This window comes from Cajanus cajan, chromosome 7, assembly GCF_000230855.2.
Source record: "Cajanus cajan strain Asha chromosome 7, NIPB_CcT2T_4, whole genome shotgun sequence".
Taxonomy (NCBI): domain Eukaryota; kingdom Viridiplantae; phylum Streptophyta; class Magnoliopsida; order Fabales; family Fabaceae; genus Cajanus; species Cajanus cajan.
The window spans coordinates 44,065,339-44,090,946 of NC_138523.1; the positions used below are offsets into that span (position 1 = coordinate 44,065,339).

At 28.9% G+C, this 25,608-nt stretch overlaps 3 protein-coding genes across 6 annotated transcripts; 1 reads left to right on the top strand and 2 right to left on the bottom strand.

Moving 5' to 3' along the window:
* The first annotated feature begins 418 nt into the window (after positions 1-418).
* Positions 419-3,142, top strand: LOC109804486 (acyl carrier protein 1, chloroplastic). Of its 2 annotated transcripts, XM_020366325.3 has the most exons (5): positions 419-1,018; positions 1,865-1,975; positions 2,405-2,527; positions 2,669-2,828; positions 2,914-3,142. In XM_020366325.3, exons 1-4 carry the CDS (start codon positions 947-949, stop codon positions 2,795-2,797), a joined length of 435 nt encoding a protein of 144 aa, XP_020221914.1. In that variant the 5' UTR covers positions 419-946; the 3' UTR covers positions 2,798-2,828; positions 2,914-3,142. The 2 variants fall into 2 exon arrangements, with proteins under 2 accessions (XP_020221914.1, XP_029125831.1); XM_029269998.2 differs by having other exon boundaries at positions 420-1,018; positions 2,669-3,142.
* Positions 3,143-3,920: 778 nt separating this feature from the next.
* LOC109794615 (protein CANDIDATE G-PROTEIN COUPLED RECEPTOR 2) lies at positions 3,921-7,336 on the bottom strand. 3 transcript variants are annotated; one of them, XM_020354075.3, is made up of 7 exons: positions 6,825-7,336; positions 5,623-5,814; positions 5,371-5,533; positions 5,185-5,287; positions 5,000-5,081; positions 4,783-4,877; positions 3,921-4,258 (listed from the first exon to the last, which is right to left on the bottom strand). In XM_020354075.3, exons 1-6 carry the CDS (start codon positions 7,089-7,091, stop codon positions 4,800-4,802), a joined length of 885 nt encoding a protein of 294 aa, XP_020209664.1. In that variant the 5' UTR covers positions 7,092-7,336; the 3' UTR covers positions 3,921-4,258; positions 4,783-4,799. The 3 variants fall into 3 exon arrangements, with proteins under 3 accessions (XP_020209664.1, XP_020209658.1, XP_020209653.1); XM_020354069.3 differs by having other exon boundaries at positions 3,921-4,262; XM_020354064.3 differs by lacking the exon at positions 3,921-4,258 and having other exon boundaries at positions 4,563-4,877; positions 6,825-7,335.
* A 4,322-nt stretch (positions 7,337-11,658) lies between these two features.
* Positions 11,659-17,556, bottom strand: LOC109794605 (sodium/hydrogen exchanger 1). The gene is made up of 15 exons (XM_020354054.3): positions 17,276-17,556; positions 16,619-16,949; positions 16,017-16,135; positions 15,233-15,330; positions 14,927-14,986; positions 14,803-14,849; positions 14,526-14,720; positions 14,350-14,396; positions 13,590-13,656; positions 13,401-13,501; positions 13,212-13,313; positions 12,790-12,928; positions 12,631-12,693; positions 12,425-12,508; positions 11,659-12,254 (listed from the first exon to the last, which is right to left on the bottom strand). The coding sequence occupies exons 2-15, from the start codon at positions 16,790-16,792 to the stop codon at positions 11,931-11,933; spliced, it is 1,620 nt and encodes a 539-aa protein (XP_020209643.1). The 5' UTR covers positions 16,793-16,949; positions 17,276-17,556; the 3' UTR covers positions 11,659-11,930.
* Between the last annotated feature and the right edge of the window lie 8,052 nt (positions 17,557-25,608).

Here is a 25,608-nt window from a genome sequence, read left to right on the forward strand (position 1 = left end):
TACATGCAACTAAGAAGTCCTTATCATGAAATAAATATTAAATTATTTTCTTGTAGCTCCTACAAGAATCCAAATCTATCTCACGCATCGACAGAGGGAGGGTTAACATCAAGATGCAACAAGTACACCTGTGTTTTGACATTAAATTCAGAATGGCAAAATAAGGGAAGTTGGGTGATTAGCTGAGAAACCTGAACCTGAAAAAGACTTGAGGTGGCCAAAAATGAATGGACAACAATGAAAACCACTTTTCACCTCTCTCATTTCTTTTAATTTCAAAGCTACCACAACACTTTTCTCAAACCTACCGTGCCCAGCCAAGGAAAAATGTACATGAAACGTCAAACTACATAAATGATGCACAAGGCAACTCGTTAAAACTCTGCCAAACATTTATCATTCACATTAAATGATGACAAAGAACAAACACAAATTGCACAACCAAGCACCGCGATTCCGCGAAGGATCGTGAACCCTTCTGTCCTTTTATCCACAACTCACATGAAAAATTATTGCTCTTCACATATTTTTTTACGTTTTTTTTTTTTTTGTCTATTTAGCATTACCATTTTTATATACTTATTGTCCTTGCTGGAGAATCAATACATGATGACATACTATACTAACAAGTGGTTTGTTGGGCTTCACGTGAGCTACACAAATCCAACTCCTTCTTAAGTTGGGCTCAAGTAAGGCCCAAATCCGAGACGACTATTTTCCGTTTTGATCTCAGTCGAATCCGAGTTGGAAGAGAGAGAGAAAGAGAGAGTAGTGAGTCTAGTGAGTCAAGAGTCAAAGGTGGAACCAACGAAACAAAGGCAGCGAAATTGAGGAGCTATTTATTCTTTCTTTAACGCTCTCTTCAGTTGACTGTTCACGCTCTTCGCATTCTGCGCCACCTTCTCAAATCTCTTTCGATTCTCTTTGCATCTTTGCAACAACCTCCATGGCGACGAACACGTTCACCAGAGTATCACTCTCCGCCCGCTCTCTCCGTCCTCAGTTCAATCACAGATTGGTATAATTTTCATTTTCCGTTTGATCCTCTCTCGCGCTTTTAAGCTTTTAATTATAACTGTTATTCTGCGCTTTGCTTTACTCTTCTATTTGTTATGATTGATCGCTTCATGAAATCCTCCTTTGTCTGTTTATTTGTTTCTTTCTTAATTATAATTCTTACGTGCGAGTTTTCTCTGAATCCTGTATTCCACTTCTGCAGAGGTTCGTTTTCAGAAATTATGTTTTGTGATGTTGAACGCACACGTGAACGTCTTTCGTTGATCGAGATTTGTTGCTATTTTTCTCTAATTTGTTGACTATTACGGTGCATTTAATGCAGCGATACTGATAACTACGTGTTTATGGATTTGCGTAGAACATGTTTTTGTGGAAAAATCTGGTTGATTACATAATTGATATTTTGTGTTGTTTTACCGTTTGAAAAAATGTGAGGCGTGAAATTTTCATCTATTGAAAGTGCAATTGAACGATACAAGGTAATAGCGCCTTGGTGCTTGTATTGTTTTATATTTAAAAACTTTAAAGGACGATGAATTCGAACATTGTATTTTGTGGTAGCTTTAACTCACTTTGCTTGCAAAACCGTATTATGGCTTCCCATCCAATTTTGTTAGTGAAGATTAAAATTGAAGCTGTAAATTTTGGACCAGAACATGTAAAATACTTTGCATATTATTTTCCTGTATTTCGCATCAGAACAACACCAACGATTCTCAGTAATAGCTCACATTTTTTGTTTTATTTGGAAAAGCAGCATTAGTGTTTAGTTTTTTTTTTTCTTTTTTTTTAATTATTATTATTTATTCTTTAATGAAGTTTCTTTGAATGTGCATATATTGAACAGGCATTCAGTTCAATTGCTGGACCAAGGTCTAGCTCATTTTCAAGCTATGGGAGAAGGAATGTTTCTTTCAGCTCGCAGCAGCACTCAGTTCGCCTTAGAGTTTCCTGTGCCGTATGTAACTACTAGTGAAGTGCCTCAGCCTTCTTTTAGAAATTTTACTTTTGCTTTCATAGACACCTAAGTACTAGATGTTAGACCTTAGTAGCTTTCGTTTGGTTGGTTCGGTGTCTTTTTTCTCTTCCAATACCAAAAAAGATTGCTTCAACCGTAGGTAGTAGTAATATTATATATGGATTGCACCTCATGAAGTTATACAGTTTGAAGCTGAAACAATGATGAAGTTAACGATGGTTCTTCATTTCAACTTTAAAATTCTCAATCTATCTTGCGCTCGAGGAGGCTATTAGCCTATATAATTACCGTGTTTTGTAAGATAATAAATGGGTTTACCAATTGAAGCTTAGTTAAGTGTGTACAACCTTTGGATAATACTATTGATTTTATACAATGTTTCATGCTTATGTTGAATTCATTGAGCAGGCTAAACCGGAGACAGTAGAAAAGGTGTGCAAAGTAGTAAAGAACCAGCTGGCTCTTCCGGATGACTCTAAAGTCACTGGCGAGTCAACATTTGCAGCTCTTGGAGCTGATTCACTTGACACGGTATGGAACATCTTGCCAGACAATACAATTGCTTCCATTCAATGCTCCTTGGATTTATTTAGCAAATCTGAGAATAAATTAATAGCCTAGAATTTGATTGTTGTGAACTTGTGATTTACTTTTACATGCCATGCACTTTAGGTTGAGATTGTGATGGGGCTTGAGGAGGTATTTGGTATCAGTGTAGAAGAAGATAGTGCACAGAGCATCTCAACAGTTCAGGAAGCTGCAGATCTTATCGAGGATATCATCAGTAAACAGAGTCCTTAGACTATACATATACCAGATGAAAATATATATGGTAGATATTCTGCTTTGAGTGTTTTATCTGCATATTCTGCTGTTGCCTTGTTTCATAGGTTTGAAAAAGAAAAACAAATTTGCAGGGAGAAATTATGTGAAGGATGTGGTTTTTGCATCAGGAAAGGCTTTATAAAGGGGAATGATTCAATCCCATAAAATTGTTGCATCTTTGGTGACCATTGGTCATTGTCACAATTCCAGTGGTCTGCCTTTGTTAATAATGAACTTGCTATGCTATCCGAGTCAGGAGTCGTAGTTTTGTTTCAATTTAGGAGCATCTCTGATTGTTCAATGAATTGCATCCTTCGTAAATATTGTGTAGTAAATATTTTAAGGTTTGTAAAAATAGCTGGAGAAAAATACAAGCGGAATCTATATTTATCATAACAAAAGAAGTGAAGCGACTATATTTTGTTTCGTTTTACCTATATAACTTTTGTGATCGTGACATTCGAATGAGCCAATTAGGAAGGGGAATCCTTACTTATATAGTGTGGTAGAGGAGGAAAATAGAGGAAGAAGTAAAAAAAAAGAAAAATATATAATATATAAGTAAAATAAAATAAAGCTATACTTAAAACTTACTGTAATCAATAATTCATGTATTATATAAACTTTTAACAATTCAATTATTAAATTATAAAAAATTAAGTATGTTAAGTTTTTTAAAAATTGAAAATTACTTGATACTCTATTTTACTAATTAAAATTAACATATAAAATATATTTATAATTATTCATCAATTCAAATTAATAAAATAAAATATTAAATATTTTTTTTTAACTTTATAAACTTGATTTATTCATTAATAATTTTTAATTTAACGGTTAAATCATTATTTTGATGTAAAATATAATTATTAAGTAAAGTAAGTGAATTATGATGCGTAATTTTACATTTATTTGTGTAAAAAAAATTGGGCTGCCGCAATGTTTTCTTTGGACTTCCTCTCCTTTTCATTTGAGATTCGAGTTCAAAGGACTAGTCTCTATGCTAAGTGTTTGTTGAAGCATTGGTATTGTGACATTCTAGTTCAAGTAACCTCGCTTTGAATTTGTTATAGTTTGATGGACATTTTAGTCAATGACATACAAAAGAAATCAAAATGTTTTCTTACCCAAAATATATTCAAAAGTAATTGTCACAATTGAGTAAGCTTGGAGTGACTCTAGTTGAATACTTGATACATAAGCATTTATTTGGCTAAATTTTTCATAAATAAGAAACAAAAACTTACATTTTTGCATAATAATTGACATATCAACACAGTAACTTACATTCCAAAGTTTTATATTATAAATAAATTTAGCGGCATAATCAGCCCTCTTAATTTTTGTACACTCCAAATCCCTCAATATTGGTCTTCGCATGACACCCAGCCTGGTCTCCCCATGTTAGATAAGCTATTGATGGGAGTCTCGCCCCTCCTACCTTGAAAAAGAAGAAAAGTTAGGATCGGTGAAACTTCAACCCTTTTATTTATCCCTCCTTTCCTAATATTTAAACCAAATTACCACCAACAAAATGAAAACCCCTCCCTTTTCATTCCTTCTCTTTCTTTTTTCCTCCAACCAAACCACATTTATACATACAAATGTAAGATCTCAGGCGTAGTAGCCACTGATGCATCATGAACTGTAATATATATGATCTAAAAAATCTGGCTGTATAAAAATCACTATTTTTCATCACGTTAAATGCTTAAAGCGTAATTGATTGTTCTAGCACTCATTCTTTCTTAAGAAATTGATTCATTGCACTAACAGACAACTTAAATCCAATATAATCTCGCATAGAACAAGCAAATATAGCATTAACCTGAGGCGACCAACATTTCTTTTCAAAATTTTATCTACTAAAACGATCTACTAACATATTTACTTTATTTACAAATTTCATCGTAAGCTGATGCCCTGCAAACAGTACATTGAGGCCTTATTAGTAATCTAACCTAACAGCCCATCCATATCAGTTCCAATCTGCTTCGAAAAAACCAGCATCTTTCATTTCAGAATAGTAGACATTCTCCAAATGCAAATCTTCCTCCTGTAATCAACACAATAACAACAATCAGTCGTGTATCAATGAAAGAAGGAAGATTGTCCTAACTCCCAAGTACAAACAATACAAGGATTTAATAGTAAAAACTGAACCCTGGGCATTATGACCTGAAAAAAGTCTGCCAGAAAGGTTATATACAGCAGAGGAAGATAAACGGCATGGTAGCATACAACTGTGAAATGATATAACCTGTGAGCAAAAGTGAAACACAAAGCTTTAGACAAAGATACCAAAGAAAAAAGTTTAAAACAATCACTTTTCTCCTAAGCTATATAGAATAGAAGAATCGTACCAGAAACCAAAAGCAGCACCGTTTCCAGTAAGGGCACAAGCAAACAGTGCAATTGCATTCCAGATGAACATAATAGTAACATACTTATAGTATGCAGGTCTTGCTGTAAAAGGAAGAGAAATTATGCTATTATAAAACTAATTAAAGAATAAAGACATAGTATAACAATCCAGACAACTAACTTACCAGGTAACCTTTCTCTCCACCTAGAATGATACATGAACAGTATGCAACCATAAACCAGGGTAAGCAACAGCTTGTGGACAACCCACAAGTTCCACTTCACGTGAGGAGTAGGGTAATCACTGTTGATGAAAATCGGAATCCCAAATGCAAACAGATATATTGCCTAACAAGAAAAAGGCACAATTGCAACAACTCATACATTAATAACCATAATGACAAGCAACAAGCTCACAGGGAAAACCACGGTATTACCTTCAACAAGATATCAAAACCAACGATAATCCCTGAGATACCAAAAGTTCGCGTCAACGCTTCTACACCACTGGTACTATTTCCTTGAAGCAAAAAAGCCAGCAAGCTCACTTCTAGAAACAGCATTCCAGAAGTAGTAAAGAGGGATAACAAGTTCCACGCAAACTCTTTCCCAGGCAAGCACTCCCATGCCTGCATCAACCAAGAATTAACCATTCACCAGTGCCCGCAAATCACAAAAATAATTAACACCATTTTACAACAAAATAAGATATAGCTAATAATAATATTCAATTTAATCCCAAATGTGACAAGTGGCATTGTTTAGATCCCAAAATCATATCTCTATACAAACTACCAACAAGTTTATACTTTACCCTAAGTGTGTTTCTGGGTGAATGTTTGCAAAAATTAATTTTATAATAAATTTATTTTAGCTAAAATTGATTTTGGGGTTAAGTGATTTATATTTAAATGTTTTTATTTCAAGGATTTGTTTAATTAAACTTCTTCTCCAGAACTACTTCTGGGAGAAAAAAATAAGAAGAAAAATTGAAATAAGTTTATTTGCAAATTAAAACTAGTTTATGGGTCTATTTGGACAAACTTCTCTAGAAGTAATCATAGGAGAGAAAAATAAGAAGAAAAATTAAAATAAGCTTTTCCATAATCTAAAACTAACTTATATAGAGAAGCTAATAGGAGACAATTTTTACAAATTAGCTTATGTACAAGCTAATCTTAGCTCACGGAGAAACTCATTTTATTTTTCCTCTATATTTTTCTCTCCTAAAAGTATTTCTGTAGAAGTTTACCCAAACATGCCCTATACATAAGAAAGAGTTTCTACAAATTATCTAATTTTAGCTTATGAAAAAGCTTGTTTTATTTTTCCTTTCTATTCTTATCTTAGTGCTGAAGGAGCACTTTACTCAAACGTTCTAAATGCAAGTTAACACTAAAACTCATTAAATTGAGGACCTAGAATCACTTCAATTTTCAGCGTGAAATCAAACATGCGAATACGTCAATTGGTATATCAACCTAATTCCAAATCACCGACGAAATCCAAACATGCACTAAATTGACAAGCTGTAAACAATTTCAGGTGCAAAGCTTGACAACGTCTGAAAACTAAATTATAAACAAAGTCAGTAATTTCCTCGAGTCGATTAAAGAAATAGCGGAAAAAATAGGGTTACCTGGGAAAAACACCAAATAAGATTGAGGATGCTAACGAGCCAGAGGGAAGCGTAATAAGAGATAATGATGTAAGAGCGGCCATGGGAGAGTTTGAGGAAGCTCTGACGAGCTTGCAGAGCCAAGTACAAGACGAAGAGTAAGGAAGCGATGATCAAGACCGCATTGTGCCAAAAGCCATGGCACTCGAACACCCAATCGTGGAACCCTTCTAAAAACCCTGAATTTGACCCTTTATTCTCGATAGAAAGCAGCGATTGCTCCACCATTTCCCCCAAACCTCTTTTTATTTTATTCAGAGAAGAAACCCTAATCGTGATTTTTTTGGAGAAAGGGAAAAAGAGTTAGTAGAGTGGAAGAGTGTGAGGCGGGTTGAGATTGAAGAACAGTAACGCGTGATCAGAGAATCATCGATGGTAGCGCCGTCGGCTATGGATTCGCTTCCGTGATTGTTTATCCACGACTACTCTTCAATTTCATCTCTACCACCCTCACGCCTCAACACAACAAAAACTATAACAATAATTTATTATTTTTTACATTAAACATTTTTAACTAAATAAATCATGTCTACATATTTTTATAATATTCAAAAATAATTTGATAGTTGAATTCGCTGATTTTAAAATTTAAATATTGTAATTACTAAAATATAATGTAAATTATGAATTATTAAATAAAATAATTTTAAAAAATATTATTTTTAATCTTGAAGTAAGTAAATTTTTTCCAATCTTTAATAATAATAAGTGAAAAATTTGTAATGTCTTACTTATAATAGGTTAGAAAAATAATATTATAAAATAAAGTGAGTTAATGTTTTTTTCTTGGTATAAGAATAAATTTGTTATATATATAAGTCTATTTAAACTTATTTTGTTCAATAATTCATGTTCTATATTAAATTTTAATAATTTAATCATTAAATTTAAAGTTCTTAATACATATATTAAGTTTGTAAAACTTTTAAAAAGTTTAAAAGTTATTTAATATTTCATTTCATTAATTCAAATTGACGGATAGTCATAAAAATATTTTATACATTAATTTGAATTAATGAAAAAAGTATCAAATAATTTTTAAATTACGTATAAGATGAAACAAAATATTAATAATTTTTTAATTTTTTAAAAATTTATATACTTGATTTATACATTAAAAACTTTAAATTCAACAATTGGATCGTTAAAATTTAATGTGGAACATAAATTATTAAATAAAGTATAGGTAAACTTATTTCTAAAATAAACAAATTTCTCACCTCTCTTTATATTTTTTTTTCTCTATATATATATATATATATATATATATGCGTGTGCAAGCGCATTTTCCTATATATATATATATATATATATATATATATATATATATATTTCCATTTTATCATCTATAAATAAGGGTTATTGTATAATTAAATGAGTAAAAAAGGTTCGATAAAAAAATTTAAAATAAAAGCAGTTATTTAAAAAGGTATTTCTTTTATAAATACTTATAAATTATTATTATTATTATTATTATTTCATTTTTCTTTCCAAGCAAGAACTTTGTTAGTGTTGGGAAAAGTTGTACTCAATGAAGATGTTAGAAGAGATTACAATGGAGTTGTAGAACGGTTAACATTTAAGCACATCAGATGAATTCAACTTAAAATATTAGTCGATTAGGTTAAGAGTTTATAATTTAAGACGATTACTTTAATTTATATAAAGAAATGATTTTGTATAATTTAGTTAAAATTATAATTTATAATTTATCAAAATTGATAAATTTTTTAAGAAAATTATATGTAATTTTATAATAGTAATTTTGTTATTTAAATATAATTTATATCAATTTCTATTATTATTTAGCTCATGTCAAGTAAATAACACAATACTGTTATTTGACCACTAAACAGATTCATAATATGTATATATAAATAAATAAATATTATATTAAACTTGCCTTAAAAATTACGGTAAAATGTATTGGTAACATTTTTTTTACTATCTCGTTTTATTTTTATTCCTCAACAATTATGGCAGTTGTTAACATTTTTTTTATCATTAGGATAAAAGTTAATTAAATATAACACCTTATACTACGAAAAATCTAGCCAAGAACCAATAATAGGTTTCATGACTGCGAGTGAACTTGATGACATTGCTTTCTATCATTTAGAGTGGGTTTATAATAACTTTTGAGTTTATTTTATGATATAGTACTCGTATAAGTACTTGGAAGAATTATATAAATAGTTAATAACTAGTTCACAAGTTATTTTGCAACTTAATTTAATGAATTATTTAAGATAATTTATGAAAAAATATTACAATTTATATGGAAATAGTTTAATTTTCAATTTTTTCAATTATAAAAACAATTTATACATAAACACTTATATAACAAGAATTAAGAGTTTGTTCAAATAAATAACTTAAATTAGGATTTTTTTAATAAGTCTCTATTGTATAAAAGTATATTATAAATACTTAAAATTCAATAATTTATATATAAAAAGAAAAGGAAGAAATCAAATTATTCTTAAAAATAACCTTTATTAAAATTACTTCATCAAATAATGACGAGAATATTCAAATATTGGATATTAAATAAATACTTGCACAACAGTGTTGCAAAGAGCGTATAATATGACATTCTCCAATCTTTGCCTAGGGTTGATTGATTTTCAGCTTTACTCAGTTTCTATTAGGACATTCCAAATACATTGTTGATTGGTTTCAAAGTAATGTAGAAGATATCTCATAGTGTGGTGATCCTCAACCATATCAGAGACTTGCTTAGGATACACCTTACTTTTTCTGTTAGTTTCATTAGGAAACAAGCTAATAAGATGGCTCATACCATAGCTAAAATTTCTTCTTATTATCCTTATGCTGCTATTTTTCCCATTACTCTCTATTGTATCCAAAACATTATTGCTGGAATTGATCTGATTTTGCTGCTGTAAGGGAAAAAAAAAGTAAATTGCATCTGTTATAAGCTTCATAACATTAAGTAAATATGTCAACCAATATATGTCATGATTGTTTTATATATAATAGAAAAAAACAAATCATACAATTTTTTTTATCATGAACAAATCATAAATAGGATTTCAAATAGCCATAATTTGTTGACATTATTACTTTCACATTCATGTGTTTCGAAGCATATTGCCTCTAAAAAATATAATCAATTAAGAGTATTTTGAAAAAAGTATTAATTAATTAAGAGATAATTAAAAATAAGTCATAAAAAATGGACAAATAATAAAGTAAAAAAAGTCTTGTATATGAAGAGGTAATAATTTATTATGAACAAGTATATAATTAAGGCTTTGTTTGGAGAAGGAAGAAGAATAGAAGAAAAAGAGAAAGAAAAGGTGAGAATTGGTTTGATGAGAAATAGAGTAAAATTTGTAGTTGTTTAGCAGAGTGAAATTGAGTAATAAAATAAGATGAAGATATAATTTTTAATTAATTTATATTGAATTAAATTAATAAATTTTAGCATATTTAACATTTTTATTATTATTTCATTTATTTATTATTATATTTACATTTTTTAGTTTTATATTTAAATTATTTATTTTAAAATTAATAAAAAAAATCATATAAATATAAGGTAGTTCTAGATTAATGTTCTAGATGCAACTAAAAATAATAAATTAAAATTGTCAACATAAAATAAAAATTAAATCCAAAAAACATTGAGAAAAGGTAATATATATATATATATATATATATATATATATATATATATATAAAACCATGGGAGAAAACAAATATAAAAAAAATGACATAATCTACATCCACACTCACTGCTGCATACTTGAAAAAATGTAAATACATAACTTATCTTTCAAAAACTTCACGCCACATCACCATGACATTTTATTTTTTTTTTGCAATTTTCATGCACTTTCCCATACAGGAGAAATTTATTTTGATAGTTCCCACTTTAATTATTACAATTTTCCGTCTAACTTTTCTTTACCAAACATTTTATCATCCTTCATTTCTACACACCTCTCTTTATTTTCCCCCTAATTCTCACTTCCCAAACATAGAATAACAGTTTAACATTATATTATAATCAAACAAGTGTAGTTTTTTACTTTTTTTCTTTTTTTGTCAGCTAAAACGTTCTAATTTCTAATCAAGCTGTAAAAGTTGCCAACAGGCAATCTCGTGACGTGGGTCATTTGGAGTATTCCAAATCATTTTTTTCTCCAGTGTTGCAAGCTGTAAGCCTGTAACATTTTGTCCTCTTCGGGTGATAACGAATGACAAATAATCCCAGGACCAAAATTTAAAAAATTTCAACGGGAAGCTATAACAAAATACTTGTCTGTTGGTTTTTGTAACTCTCAAGTGTCAACAACCTTGGTTTAAGAAAGAATAAGTAATGCAATTGCTACTTTGAACAAGACGAAGGCGAGACCAAATGAAACTATTTTGTCACTCACCTCTCGTTATCTGGGAGATTATAGGATCCAAACACAACCTTATTTTACCAGTAAAAAAAGAGACCGAAAATTGTTGAATTGGAGAGTAAAACACTTTATTTATAAACGGTAAATAAATCACAAATTTAATATCACATTATAATCCAAAATCTTAAAATATTCGATTAATAAATTCTTTTTATTTATATACTACTCTAACATATTTAACGTTATTGATGTAAGATTCTCTTGGCACTTGAACTCTAAAAAAATGAGCATATGGAAGCTCTTTATTCAGAATAAATTTTGCCATTCATGATTGATGATGTGTCCTGTCATTTTTGCATCTATAAAACGTGAGTTTGTTGGTAATCAGAAGCTGGATGGCATAGGATAAACCCAACATATACAACTTTAAAAATATTAATTTAGCTTTAGCTATTCAAACTTTTAATACAATGATAATGGGTCAGAGAAATCTAGAAATGAAATATTACAGTTTACGGAAGATGCAAAGATGAGCTGAGATGACTTATTGTGCACAGCCTTCTCAGTTCTCACTTCTCACTACCAAAGAGCTAAACAAAATCTCAGTACGGGATTCTTATACAGGCATTGCTTGATCTCCACAAAATTTACGTAGTTTACATTACAATTACATATTTCTTGGCATGTTTTCTCAACGCCATTGATGACCATTACGTTCAGTTGGTGAGCCGGGTTCTACAGGAACAAAACCTCTTCCACCAAAAACAGGACGCATGAATGCATCATCGAACTTACGCCACAATCGATGAACAGTGTGTGTGGGAGTGGCAAGCAAAGCACGAATGCTGCTCGGGCGATTAATTTCATGACCATCAAGATCGGCTTCAGAATCTTGGGCAATCAGTGGGACAGTGACTGATTTTGGAGTAGATGAATCTGTAATTGCGATGATGCTTTTATGAGGACTATGCGGCAGTAAAAGCCTTATGAGTGGCTTAGTCATCAAACCAAACACCTGAGAAATTGCAATTGAGTTGTGTCAGTAACATCTTTAAAGAATTTAAGTAATATTCAACCACATCAAATTTGAAGAAAGGATGCAACAAAGACAAAATAACGCCTGTAATGAGAAGAAACAATGAATACTGGTAAAGGATGTCAGAAACTACCAAATAAATAACTTACCACTGTACTGACAAGCACAATAGTGATTGTGCTAGTGATCATGATTGCATTGCATCGCAGCGAAGTATGCCCCGACATGGTGAACTGCATTTGTTAAGATTCACAGTTTTTAAAGCAACAGTTATATCTTCAGTGACCACTAAATCAGTGACCAATAGTTCAATTTTCAAAAAACCAAAACCTGTAATCAGCATTGTTGCCCCTACCTGATTATATGCAAGTGCCATTGAAACAGCACCTCTCATAAGACCAGCCCACCAAATGATCACCTATAATTGAGAAATAATAAGAAACCTGTCAGCAAAACTTGGTAGTAGCACAAAAAATCTGGAAAAGGTCACTCACTAACAGGAATTTAGCCATACTTGTTGCCTGAAGGAGATTTTCTCACTTGATGATTTTTTAGCTAAGTTGGATAAGAAGGATAAGGGGAAAACAAAAGCTGCTCTTCCAAGAAGTATTAGACCCAACAATACTGCACTTGTTGCTACAGATGTTCCAGGGCTGCAGAAGGAATGAAGTATAGAAAATGAATTGTTTTTCTATTATCACAAACGGAAGTTTTGAGAGGAAAGATTCCAGAGTGAATGACAAAATTTCGAAAAAGAAAAATAACAGAAAACAGCACTATAGAAGAACTCTCCAGTTGCATCAAGTAATACAAGAACTGTTTCAGTAAAGCAGCTACGTCATACCATTTGTTGACACGAAGAATGCCATTCAGCTATTTTTCATGAGTGCAAAAAGGTTAATGTCTAAATGATTATTCACTAGTCTAAAAGAATACCTATCACTGACGAATTTCCATTTTTCAATGTCCAAGGCATCCATACCAACATAAAGGAAGATAAAGATCTCCGCAACAAATGACAAGGTTGCAAAGGAATGCCTGCAAGAGTTAGATGAAAAATATGTTCAGGTATGCATAGACTAGGACAGTGTACATAACTCAAGGAAATCTGTTTAGAAGACATACTTGGTAGTGATTCTTGAACTCTCAGTCACATTATGCCAGGTATAATGAGACATAACAATCCCACAAAAGAATACAGTGAGAATTCCACTCAGATAGCATAACTGCAGAAGATCTAGATACATCAGCATCATGCTAATGACAAATGTCAAAAGCATCCAGAATACACTACTAAAGTTCTTTAAAACTTACTTCAGCAAGCATGTAGGAGAGGTATGCCATTAGCATCATAAGAGCAACCTCACGATCTGTAGAATGCCTGAAATTAAGGAGAAATTTGTTCAACCTCAGTAAATAATTGTTTCAAATCATCCTGTGCAAGGTCTAAAAAGCCTTGTACTCGAGAAACACACAAACTGACAGATGCACAAATACAGACAGAGATGCCAAGTTACTATCTTCCACTGAATTAACATAACTTTTTTCCCTAGAAAAAAAAGTAAGACTGAAAATCACACCAATTCATACCCAACAAGAAGAATTCAGAGATGCAATATATGTTTTTATAATTTATCCTAGAAACCAATGCCTAACAAGTACCATGCAATTTCATTTTCATTGGTATCTCTTCATCAGGTTATTATTTGTGGTATGACATTATTTATAATGGACAACATAACATTTAGAACCAGTTACCATTATTATGAAAATCTAATAATAAAAAAAAAAAAATCTCAAATGAACCAGTTAACATGGATGAGTACTCCAAACTCCAAAGTCCAAACAATCAAAGCAAGTTCAGCATAATCTTCTTAAACTTTAGACATATGTTTGGTTATAAATAATACAAAAAATTGAGATTGGATGATGCGGAAATTTTATTTACTGTCATAACTGTCAACAAGTTTAGTTCACTGTGAATAAACTGCATATTATACAATAAAACCATGGAATATACCATCACAGTTACTGCAGAATAGACAATGGAAATGGAAAAATGTCACTGAAATACCTGCCAATGTACAGCTTTTTAATAATGTAAGCACTGAGTAGACCTGTCTACAAGGTGATGAAGATACATTAGCGACAAGTTATATCAATATTTATGTGCATGCTCATTGTTAATGTAGATCTTGTCGAGCTTGGGTGATGCATGCATGAGATAATTAGAGGGAGAAAGACATTTACCAACACTCCAAGCATTGTGCTTGTGATAAATAGATATAAGAAATTGCCCAAAAACTGCAAAGCAATTGATGGGTCAATATGGTTGAGGTCAAAGCTTTGGATTGCATTGAAAAGCACCACTGATGTAGCATCATTCACAACACCCTCCCCAAATACAAGACTGTACAGCAAAGGTGTCTCATCCTGATTTAGCACCTGCATCATCATTTATATGTTCAGTAACTAGCAGGCGATACCTTAGTTGCAGGAAGAATGTAAGAAATATATTGTTCCAAACCTGCAATGTGCAAACAGAATCTGTCGCAGCAAATATTGCACCAATTGCTGGAAATTATCATAAATTAGTAAGTCAAAAACCGAATGAAAGGATGCCAGGTAGATGAGATTGACAAGTAAAATACCTAGGTAATCCCCCAATTCCAGTGGACCAACATCCAACTTCTTAAAAATTTGTGTGGCACCTGAAATTATAATGCCTCAAATTTAAGTGAGCAGAACTAGGGAAATTCCTCCTATGGTTAGTTTCTTTAAAGTAATTATCTATTTTTACTTGATCAAGATGTCCTTTAAACCAAAAAAAAGAAAGAAAAAAAAAACCTTTCAATTGGTAAATTAGGTTAGAAATGAATTGGCTTACAAATTATTTTCTTACTATGTCAAATCTTAAATAACAACCTTACAAATACATCTTAAGCAATAATACATACCCAAAGTTATGATGGTACAAGATATTAATGTACCGATAGCACCAAACAACATGATGGTCATGAAGTTAACAAAAAACTGTTTCTTTTTCACCTGGAACCTGAAATGAATTACAGAAAACAAAGTTATAACAAAATAATAGCTGCAATCTATCATACACGTGAAGTCAAAAGATGAGACTAAAATATGGATTTTCAGAATGCAGAACAGGATTTTAGGAGAGGAAAACAATATGATTCTGAAGGTTTTTTATATTGAATATTGCAATTCTTGTTCAGATCATGGGAACACGTAATTGATATTTTTAATTACAAAGTCATGTAAAAAATTATCACTCAAAAGTGATTAAATCACCCATGGTTTCTACGACAAACAAAGTAGAATTTATTCAAGCCATATAATTTTCAATATTGTTGATATGATGGAATAGGGAAATCCACAAACTTAGGACGCGAGTGCTAAGTCACTTATAGAAGTACAAGCAAATGAACAAAATGCTAGTATCAGGTATATTTCAAACACCCAAGGCAGAACAAATATTCTCTTAAAATTATCACCATTATGCAACACTTAGTTACGACTGGCTCTGCTGAAATATGCTATTGTATCAGGGAAAATCTACCAGACTACTCACAGATTACCATATAAGGACGTCTGCATAGAAACCTTAATTTGTAAAGAGTCATAACAAAACACCTCCCCTCTTCTTTAATTAGATAGTGATAGATAGAGTCAAGCATTGATTCCTCACTAGACAATGAAATGGTGCCAAAAAAAGAAACTTACCCGGCATTGAATATTATAGGCGGCAGAAGGTATATAAAGAAAAGATCTTCACTGAAAACAAGAATATGCGAGCTTTTACCACCACTAAAAAGCAAAATGACTACGCCAGTGCAAACACCCTGAGAAAAACCAAAATATGATATCATCAAATAGAAACAAAAGAAAAGAAAACACTGCATGCACTATCGCTCAAACTAAGCATCAATACACACAAATATCATTGCTTCTTAAAGGGTGGCAAAATATTTGGAGGAGTTGAATTGTTTAGGCTAAATTAAAAGTTTGATCCTTACAATTCAACACTGTTTTCCAGTTTAGTCACTGCATGAAAAAAAAAATTCTGCTTTTTGGTCCCTACATGATTTTTTTTTGTTTTGCAAATTATTCCCCTCCAATTGTTAACCAAATTAAATATTGTTGTAAAATTGGGAAACAACAATGATCACTTGGTAAACATTTTTACACGTAGGGACCAAAATATAAAATTGTCATGTAGGAACTAAAATGAAAAACAATATCGGCAGTAGAACTAAAACTCAATTTAACCAACCCTTCAGTAGAACTATTTATGGCAAACAAGCTCAAGGACAGTGAACACTTACAATCAAAAGGGCAGTGATAGACTCATTCATCCACCGGTTCTCCTCAAGAAGATGGCCAAGGACAATACAAGCACAAAGAAGTGCCACAAATAAGTTCATGGAGACAATCGAGGCATGGTCTGAGGTGGATAACATTTGCAATTTTGTAACAACAGAACCGATTTCAAAAGCCATTTTTTATCCACCCTCCACAATAAATAATCGCAAGCAGATTTCAAACAGATTCAAATTATCACTGAGTCGCCAAGTTCAAAGCCAATCCACGGCACAAATCTATTTATCCGTGCTTCCCATTTCAAGAGGTGCACGATCTCGCCATCAAAAACAATCTCTGCAATCTCAACGAACACACGTGTAAGATTTTCCATAACAAGGAGAGAAAAAAAAAAAAACTCACACCACACCCGTGACCTAACTCGATTTTATTTCAGATGCAGGCATTGAAAAGAAAAGAAAACAAGAGGGAAATTAATGCAAGCAAACTATTCTGAAAGCTCAAGGATCAATAAGATTCGCATGTAAAAACTAATGAACATAATCGTGAATTGAAATCAAAAGATGCAGTTTTAGAAAATATCATGATCTGGTTTCCGGTAAAATCTGCATCGAAAGAAGATTAAACCAAAAGCAGAGAGAGAAAATGGAGAAAGCGCTGACCAGAAGGCAGGATTGGGCGAATATGAGGGAAACGCAAAGTGTCCAAAGTCCAAAGAAGTCGAACAGAGAAAGCAAGCAACTAATCTCGTGTTCGAATTCTGGGCGTATTGGAACAGTGCGAGCGAGGGTTCCGCAGAGAGGATCAAAAGCGAAAGAAAAGGAGAGATTGAAGAAAGAAGAGGAGGGTTGAAAGAGGGATTGCGAAAGGTCTGGAAATTGAAGAGAGGAAGAGAGAGAGAAGCGTGTGGTGCGGACAGAGGGACAAGACAAGGGAGAAACAGAAGCGGAATCAGATTAAAAACACTTTTCTTAGCGTGCCACGTGTCCACGTTGAGGTCCGAGAGAGCTACTATAAGTATAAAGTGTTTCGGCTTCTTTGTCATGTGCTGTGCTGTGCTGTCTCATAAGTCATAAGATTTGTTTGGCGGGTATTAATTAATAACTAATAACCCACTAAACGCTTATGTAACCGATTAAATTATTACTTTATACATATCCACTCACTATCTCAATTCTTTTTTTTAAATAAATCATATCTATTTATCATTTTTAAAAAATAAAAAAATAGACATCTGTTATATATGATAAATTTTAGTTGTATATAATAAATATTTGATAAAAATATCTTTTAAGTATTATCAATTTAAATAATTTTATTTATTTACTTACACATGGGTGAATTCATAATTAAGGAAATATTGTTTTATAATTAAACAAAAATTCAAGTAGTTATTTTTTACTAGTTATTTGGAAATTGAAAAAAGGAAAGGGTAAATTTTAGAATTTGACAGCAACAATCACAATGGTTGTTTCGTAAACGGTTTCATCTAATTTTTTTTTCTTACGGCTAAACAGTATTATTCCCAAAAAGGAAAAACTAATAATCACTTACTTACATAGAATATAGATGGTAATTAAGAATTGTGTGGTGTAAAATCAACTGATAATTTGGGTAGGATCATGGTAGGTTATTGACAGGAAAACTAACTCTCCCTCGTATAAGGGTGCTGAAATAAAACTGAAACCAATTTTTTTTTAGGGTCTGAAACCAACTTGAATTAAATAGAAAAAGATGTTTCTCTAAATCTAATTGAATTAGAAAATATTTTGCTCAAATCAAATTTAACTATTTTTTAGTTTAACGGGTTTTTTTTTTTTTTAAATTCGAATCGAACTATATTTTAAACAAAACTGTTTTTTTTATACTAATACATAGAAGAAAAAATTTAATAAAGAAGGAAAAATTTTACTTTTGTAAAAATGTTTAGATTTTTTAATTAATACAAATTGCAATAAAGATAATGATTTGATTATTAATAAAATCAATTTAGTTCAATTTTTTAATAAAAGCAAGCAGATCTTTATGGTTTAGTTTAATTCGGTTTTTAAACAATTTAGTCGAGTTTGATTTTTTTAACACCTTAATTTTGCATATTTAATTAGATGCATGTTTAAGACTTAAACTCGAATAGTAAAATTGAATTGAAACACTTTTGCAATAGAAAATTTACACGTTAAGATTTCATGGTGATGCAATATAATAAAAGGGTTACATAATTAATCAATAAAAAAAATTATACTTTATATGAATTTAAAATAATTACTATAAAAGTTAACAAATTTATAATTTATGAATTTATAAATTGTGATTGGATTATAATATAGAACTATTTTACAGTGTTAATATATCATCATTAAACCTTTTAAATTAATTGATTTGAAAATAAAAGAGGAGTAATTTATCTATATATTTATATTGTAAAAAAAAAATCCATATATGAATTAGTTATAACAAATTATAACATATTTAAATATTTTTGTTCAAAAAAAACATTTTTCAAGATTTTTCATAATCTCTTGTCTTTAATAATCTCTTGTCTTTTTTTTTAATCTATTAGTGAAAAAATATATCTAATGAAAATTAAAAGAAAAATTTAATCTAAATATTATTTTTTTTATGAAAGTAAAAAGTGGTGTAACAAATAAGAAAAATGTGATGTGACAATATATCTAATAAAGTAAAATAGGATTTTTTTAAACCAACTATCATTGAGGATGCTTCATTAAGAACATCAATAACTTAAAATTAACATAAAATATATTATAACACAACTAAATAAATTTGAATAAATTTTGAATCAAATATGAGCTAAGACATAAGTGCATTCATATAATATTTTCGTGAAGTTAAAGATTTTATGTAGCAAAATTCACGTTACAAATATGAAGCTTCATTTGTTTAAGTAATTACAAAATACAACTATCTCAAATTAATAAATAAAAAATGCACATCGTTACGGATATTTAGAATTAGAATTCACAAAAGTTGAACAAAGATTTCATATTAATATTTAACTAAATTTATTCACACAAAAAATGTATAGATAATTTACTTTGTTATTGGTTTGACTCTCATTCTAAATTATTATTTATTGTATGTGACTTGATATCCACGATTGTTGGTTTGAGTTCATATGGTCAACTATATTTAAGTTTAATGTAATCTTTTATATTTTTAAATAGGTATAGTTTGATCTTTTATATTTTCAATACAGTTGAATTTCATCTTTTTGTTATATGTAAGATAATGTCAATGTGATTAATTTGAATTTATTAACTATAATGGTCAAAGACTTAATAAAAATAATCATTTTAAGTCATTTTATAAACATAAAAGACTAAATTAATTTTAAAAAAATAAAAGATGAAACTAAACTTTAAAAAATAAAATAAAAATTAAAAGTATTGTTTAGAATCCAAAATGCATTAAAAGAACAGTTGCAACAGAAGACGTGCAATAAGAGTTTGCATACAACATACAAGCCGATTACAATGATATCTCCATAATTTGACCCAAAAAAAAAAAATTATATCTCCATAAATAATGATTAATGATGCTTCTCCTTCTCCCATCCCACCAACTCTTAGGCTTTGTTTGGATTTGAAGATGGAAAAGGGGGAGTGGAAAAGGAGGGATTTGAATGGAAAGTGAGTGGAAAATGAGGTTGTTTGGATTAAGAGAAAGTGAGTGGAAAGTGTAGAGAAAGTTTGTGAAAGTTTGTGAATGAATTGATTGATGTGATAGATAAAAATAAATTTTTTAATTGATAATTGTGAAAGATTACTATTTTGCCCTTAGGTTAAAAAAAAGTTTATAATTATTATAATTAAAAGATAAATATATAAATTTTAACTAAAAAATTATAAAAAAATTAATTTAAAAATAAATTAATTTAAATATTTGCTTTAAATTTAATGATAGATAAAAATTAAAAATTTAAGAGATGAATATATAATTTACACTTTTACCCTTGGATTAGAAATGAGTAAAATATTATTTATTATAATTAATAATAATAACAATAAAATTATATTAATAGATATAATTTATTAAAAAAATAATAAATAATGATAAGAATAATAATAAATATTAGAAAAATAATAAGAATCATAATAAATAATAATGATACTAATTATAATAAATAATAATATTAATATTTAATATAATTATTTAAGGTATTATATATTAAATATTAATATATATATATATATATATATATAAATTAGATATAATTATTTAATATTAATATTTAATTTATATATATATATATATATAATATTAATATTTAATATAATTATTTAAGGTATTATATATTAAATATTAATTATATATAAATTAAATATAACTATTTAATATTAATATTTAATTTATATATATATATACTATTAATATTTAATATAATTATTTAAGGTATTATATATTAAATATTAATATATATATATATAAATTAAATATAATTAATTAATATTAATATTTAATTTATATATATATATAATATTAATATTTAATATAATTATTTAAGGTATTATATATTAAATATTAATTATATATAAATTAAATATAATTATTTAATATTAAAATTTAATTTATATATATATATAATATTAATATTTAATATAATTATTTAAGGTATTATATATTAAATATTAATTATATATAAATTAAATATAATTATTTAATATTAAAATTTAATTTATATATATATATAATATTAATATTTAATATAATTATTTAAGGTATTATATATTAAATATTATATATATATATATATATATATATATATATATATACGGATCAATTAATAAATTAATGTGCCCAGAACGGGTCCGGAACGGGCCGTTCTGGACGCATTTTGCATGGCTCTTTCACATAACCAGAACGGCCCATTCTCATACCGGAACGGGACGTTCTGGGGAATGTGGAACGGCCCGTTTCAAAAGTGGAACGGCCCGTTCTGATTTCGCGTTTTCCTCATAAAATGTATTTTGGAACGGGCCGTTCCGGGGCCGTTCCGGATTCCACTGTCAGCGAAAACACCCTGCATAATCGATTATGCTTGGCACATAATCGATTATGGCCTTGCATAATCGATTATGCCTCACCCATAATCGATTATGGAAGGCCATAATCGATTATGTAACCAACCATAATCGATTATGGTCCTTCATATATATTAAATGACATCAAAACTAATCTTCAATGTAGGAGCTCTTCCGCAATCACTCACGACCAGCCACCACCAGCCACCACCAGCGACGCACCAGCCACGTAACAGCCCGTGAAGAACTTGAACAACACCAACCGAAATTACTCAACGGAAATTCTGTGAAGACATACCACCAAAGAGAGCTTCCTCTTATATTATTATTTCAAACGCAACGACAAAGCTCCTTCAATAATTCAGTCAACAATGGCAGAGATTCCTGCCAGTATGCATGCATGAGACAAGGACGGTCCGTGAAATGCCAGAGATTCTCTACTGCATGGCACATGCATGGGAGGGGTATTTTCGGATTTTCACAAATCCTACGTGTCTTTCACCTCCTTTCTTCCCTTTTGTGCGAGGAGAGCAACAGTGCTTCCCCTCGCTTTTCTTCGCCTTTCCTTCGTTCCAAATCAGCAGAAACAAACGGTATCTTTCCACGTCTTTCTTTGCTTGTGAACAGTACTCTCCCGGAAACAAACACTACCTTAAAGTTAACTCACAACAGAATATTCCAACATGCATTTAAAATGTAAGACCCCAGTTCTTACAATTCATGAAATAAACTAAATAATGTCACAAACATGAATTAAATAAGCACTACTACTATTGTTTTAGATTTCTGACTTAACAAAGCAAGTTAGTTTTTTCTTGCTTTTCAATTAATTGTGTCACTCAATACAACAACTTCATTCCTTAGCCATTCATTCTGCATTTGATGGATGGTGCTGATTTGTTGGCTTCCCTCAATTCGTTCAAGGCCTTTGCTTTACACATTTTTTAATTTTTTTATATTTTTTATATTATTTAAAAATAACATTTTCACCAAACATTATTTTTAAGAAATATTTTTGCATAAATATTTCAACAAGTTATTCTTACAGTATTTCAAGAAACTACCCTTACCAGAATGTATGAATCTAAATTTTCTGAATTTAAAATATTTTTTTAATACAATAAAAAATATTATATTACTTTTATTCATTAATTTAATATATTAAAAATCTTTGATTCTTAACTAACATTTCGTCGTACATTTTTAAATTTTAATTATAAAATATATTAATTTTTAATTTTCTTTTATATACTCGTTTAAAAATATATATTTATTGATCTATTAATAATGCAAATCACACATATTTTATATAATATAATTGATATATTAAAAATATTTATATGTTCAAATGTCTATAAATTTCAGTTATATAAAATAAAGAATTATTATGTATATTACACATGTTAAAATGTTTGTTAAATATAACTAATAAAAATAATATAACGTTAATTTATTTAAATTTTTAACATATATGATTTTGTTTGAGTGTATATGTGGACCCTGGTGTTTGTTTTCATTTTTAATACGACACCTGAATTAACTTATATAAGTGGGGCTATGTATCATTTGTTCAGTGGCGTGATAGAGTTGTTATCTTTTTGAGTTCATTATTATTATTATTATTATCATGTTGAATATAAGAAACAGACGTGGCTCAAATATTCACGTCGCATAGCAGCCACCCCACATGGAGATGGACTTTTCCTTTTTAATTCCCATTATTCTTTTCAATTTTTTATGAGACTATTAGTATTCTAACATTTTCATTGCTGACTTTTATTTTCAATATTATTTGTATTTACTCTTTTTATTTATATCTCCGTTATTAATAAACAAAAAAAAAATCATATACATTAGTATCTAAAAAACAAAAAACAAAAAAAGAAGTTATGATATACATTGTTAGAAATATGTTTTTGGTGGGGTTGGATATTCGACATGATCTGATGGAAAACACAAAAAATTGTAAGATGGACGATTGTTGATCTACTTTCGAATTTAGAAAGCCAATTCTGACCCATGTCGGCTTAGGTTTTTCAATCAAGTGGATAGAGGTTCACGATGAATTAGTTATTTTAACAGTAAACAGTTATTTTATTCTGAAAATAATAAACATGGTTAAATTAATTTTTTTAATTAAAAAATATCAAGAAAATCTCTAAAATGACAAATAAGTTAATTAATTTAATTATTTATTTTTAAAAAAATATATATTAGTATTCTTTATCTATCGTAATGATAGATCAAATCTATAGAAAGATTTAAAAAGAAAAACACAATTATATGACTATTTAGAATATTTATTAATGAGAAGCGCAAGATTTTTTTTCTTAATATTTATTTTATTAAATTTAATAGATTTGATTTATATATTAAATTTAATAATTAAATTATCAAAATTTGATATCAAACATTTAATGAATAATTTTATTAAAACATACTTAAAAAGCAAATAGTTCCTTTTCCCCTCCCCTCTCTTTATATATATATATATATATTCAATCACTCTCTTTATCAAATAGATAAATATGTCAAATTATGTCCCTTTACATTTATCTTGTATATTACATAAACTAAAATATTAATTTTATACTCAATGATTAATTATGGAAAATAGTTATGTTCATTGAGAAACGTGATTATTGTATTCATTTCATTTAGTTGAACCAAGAAATAAAGAAGCATGAGATCTACATATTTATGTTTCTCTATTTATCTATTTATAGTTTATCAAAGTTCAAACATACTTTATTTCTACCTTTTGTTTTTATTCTTTTTTTTTTTTTTACCAAATGAAATGTAAATGAGTTGCAATTCACATGCAAGGGTTCTATTTTTAAGCAGTAAACGTCCATCTCTTGTCAGTTAGATCGGGTAAGAAGAAAATGAAAGATAAAAAAATAAAGAAAAATAATAATAAATGTAATAAGTAATCAGATTAAAAAAAATACAAAAATAAAAGAAAAATATAATTATACGAGTATTTAGTATTTAGAAGCGAAAAGCCATGATACCTTTATTTTGGCTTTTAGCAAAGGGGCACGTGATTTAGCGTTCTCAACGGAGATCTCATGAAAATTAATAGTGGTAACCTAACCATGTATTGTACGTACCACACTTGGATCAGGGGATCCCTCTCAAATTACTTTTTCACTTTTTATTGCTTAAATCATCTTTCTATCTCTATGTTGAATTTTAGTATTCAAATTAATTTTTTTTAAAGTTATTTAATTTGCTCCGTTAAGCTTTTAAAAAATTTTAATGTTATCCTCTTGTCTAAATTGATATTAACAATGTTAATGAAACTATAAGAAAATATAATATTGAATATATCTTTTTAAAATTAAATGATCGATTTGAAAATTTTAAAAATTGAGTAATTAAATTGAATAATAACAATTGTGCAATTTTGTGAATATAATATTTTTTAATATTTAATTTGATCCTTTAATTTTTAAAATAAAATTTAAATTTATTAATATAAAAGGTATTATTAGTTAAATTATTATTCAATTTGGTCTATATATTTTTTAATATTTAATTTGATTCTCTAATTTTTTAATCGTATAATTGTGTGATTTTAGTCTCTCGATATTTAATTGAATATTTTAGTCTCTCAAATATCATAATTATACGATTTTAGTCTTTCTCATTAAAAATTTAATAATTTTAAAATTCATATATATATATATATATAATGTTTTAAAATTATACAATTTTTTTCTTATTTAAATTAACGTATATTATAATTTTGTTAATGTATCAAATGATATATATTTATTATTACTAAATAAATAAAATATATATATTATTAATATTTTAATATTATTGATAAATTAATATCAATAATATTTTTAGTATATTTATAGATAAATTAATAATTTGATAAATATAGCTTAATATATATTAATATACTTTTACAAAATTACCCAATTAAAATTTTAGGGATCAAA

What these genes read in the sequence shown, in the direction of transcription:
- LOC109794615 (XM_020354075.3), bottom strand. Translation starts at nt 7,091, where the DNA reads ATGGTGGAGCAATCGCTGCTTTCTATCGAGAATAAAGGGTCAAATTCA. An exon ending in TTATTTGGTGTTTTTCCCAG is followed by an intron (nt 5,815 to 6,824) that starts GTAACCCTATTT and finishes TGGTTGATGCAG; the next exon opens with GCATGGGAGTGCTTGCCTGG. An exon ending in GTTTTGATATCTTGTTGAAG is followed by an intron (nt 5,534 to 5,622) that starts GTAATACCGTGG and finishes TTTTCTTGTTAG; the next exon opens with GCAATATATCTGTTTGCATT.
- LOC109804486 (XM_020366325.3), top strand. Translation starts at nt 947, where the DNA reads ATGGCGACGAACACGTTCACCAGAGTATCACTCTCCGCCCGCTCTCTC. An exon ending in CTCAGTTCAATCACAGATTG is followed by an intron (nt 1,019 to 1,864) that starts GTATAATTTTCA and finishes TATATTGAACAG; the next exon opens with GCATTCAGTTCAATTGCTGG. An exon ending in GAGCTGATTCACTTGACACG is followed by an intron (nt 2,528 to 2,668) that starts GTATGGAACATC and finishes CATGCACTTTAG; the next exon opens with GTTGAGATTGTGATGGGGCT.
- LOC109794605 (XM_020354054.3), bottom strand. Translation starts at nt 16,792, where the DNA reads ATGGCTTTTGAAATCGGTTCTGTTGTTACAAAATTGCAAATGTTATCC. An exon ending in AGTTCAAGAATCACTACCAA is followed by an intron (nt 13,314 to 13,400) that starts GTATGTCTTCTA and finishes TAACTCTTGCAG; the next exon opens with GCATTCCTTTGCAACCTTGT. An exon ending in TGGCACTTGCATATAATCAG is followed by an intron (nt 12,509 to 12,630) that starts GTAGGGGCAACA and finishes TAACAAATGCAG; the next exon opens with TTCACCATGTCGGGGCATAC.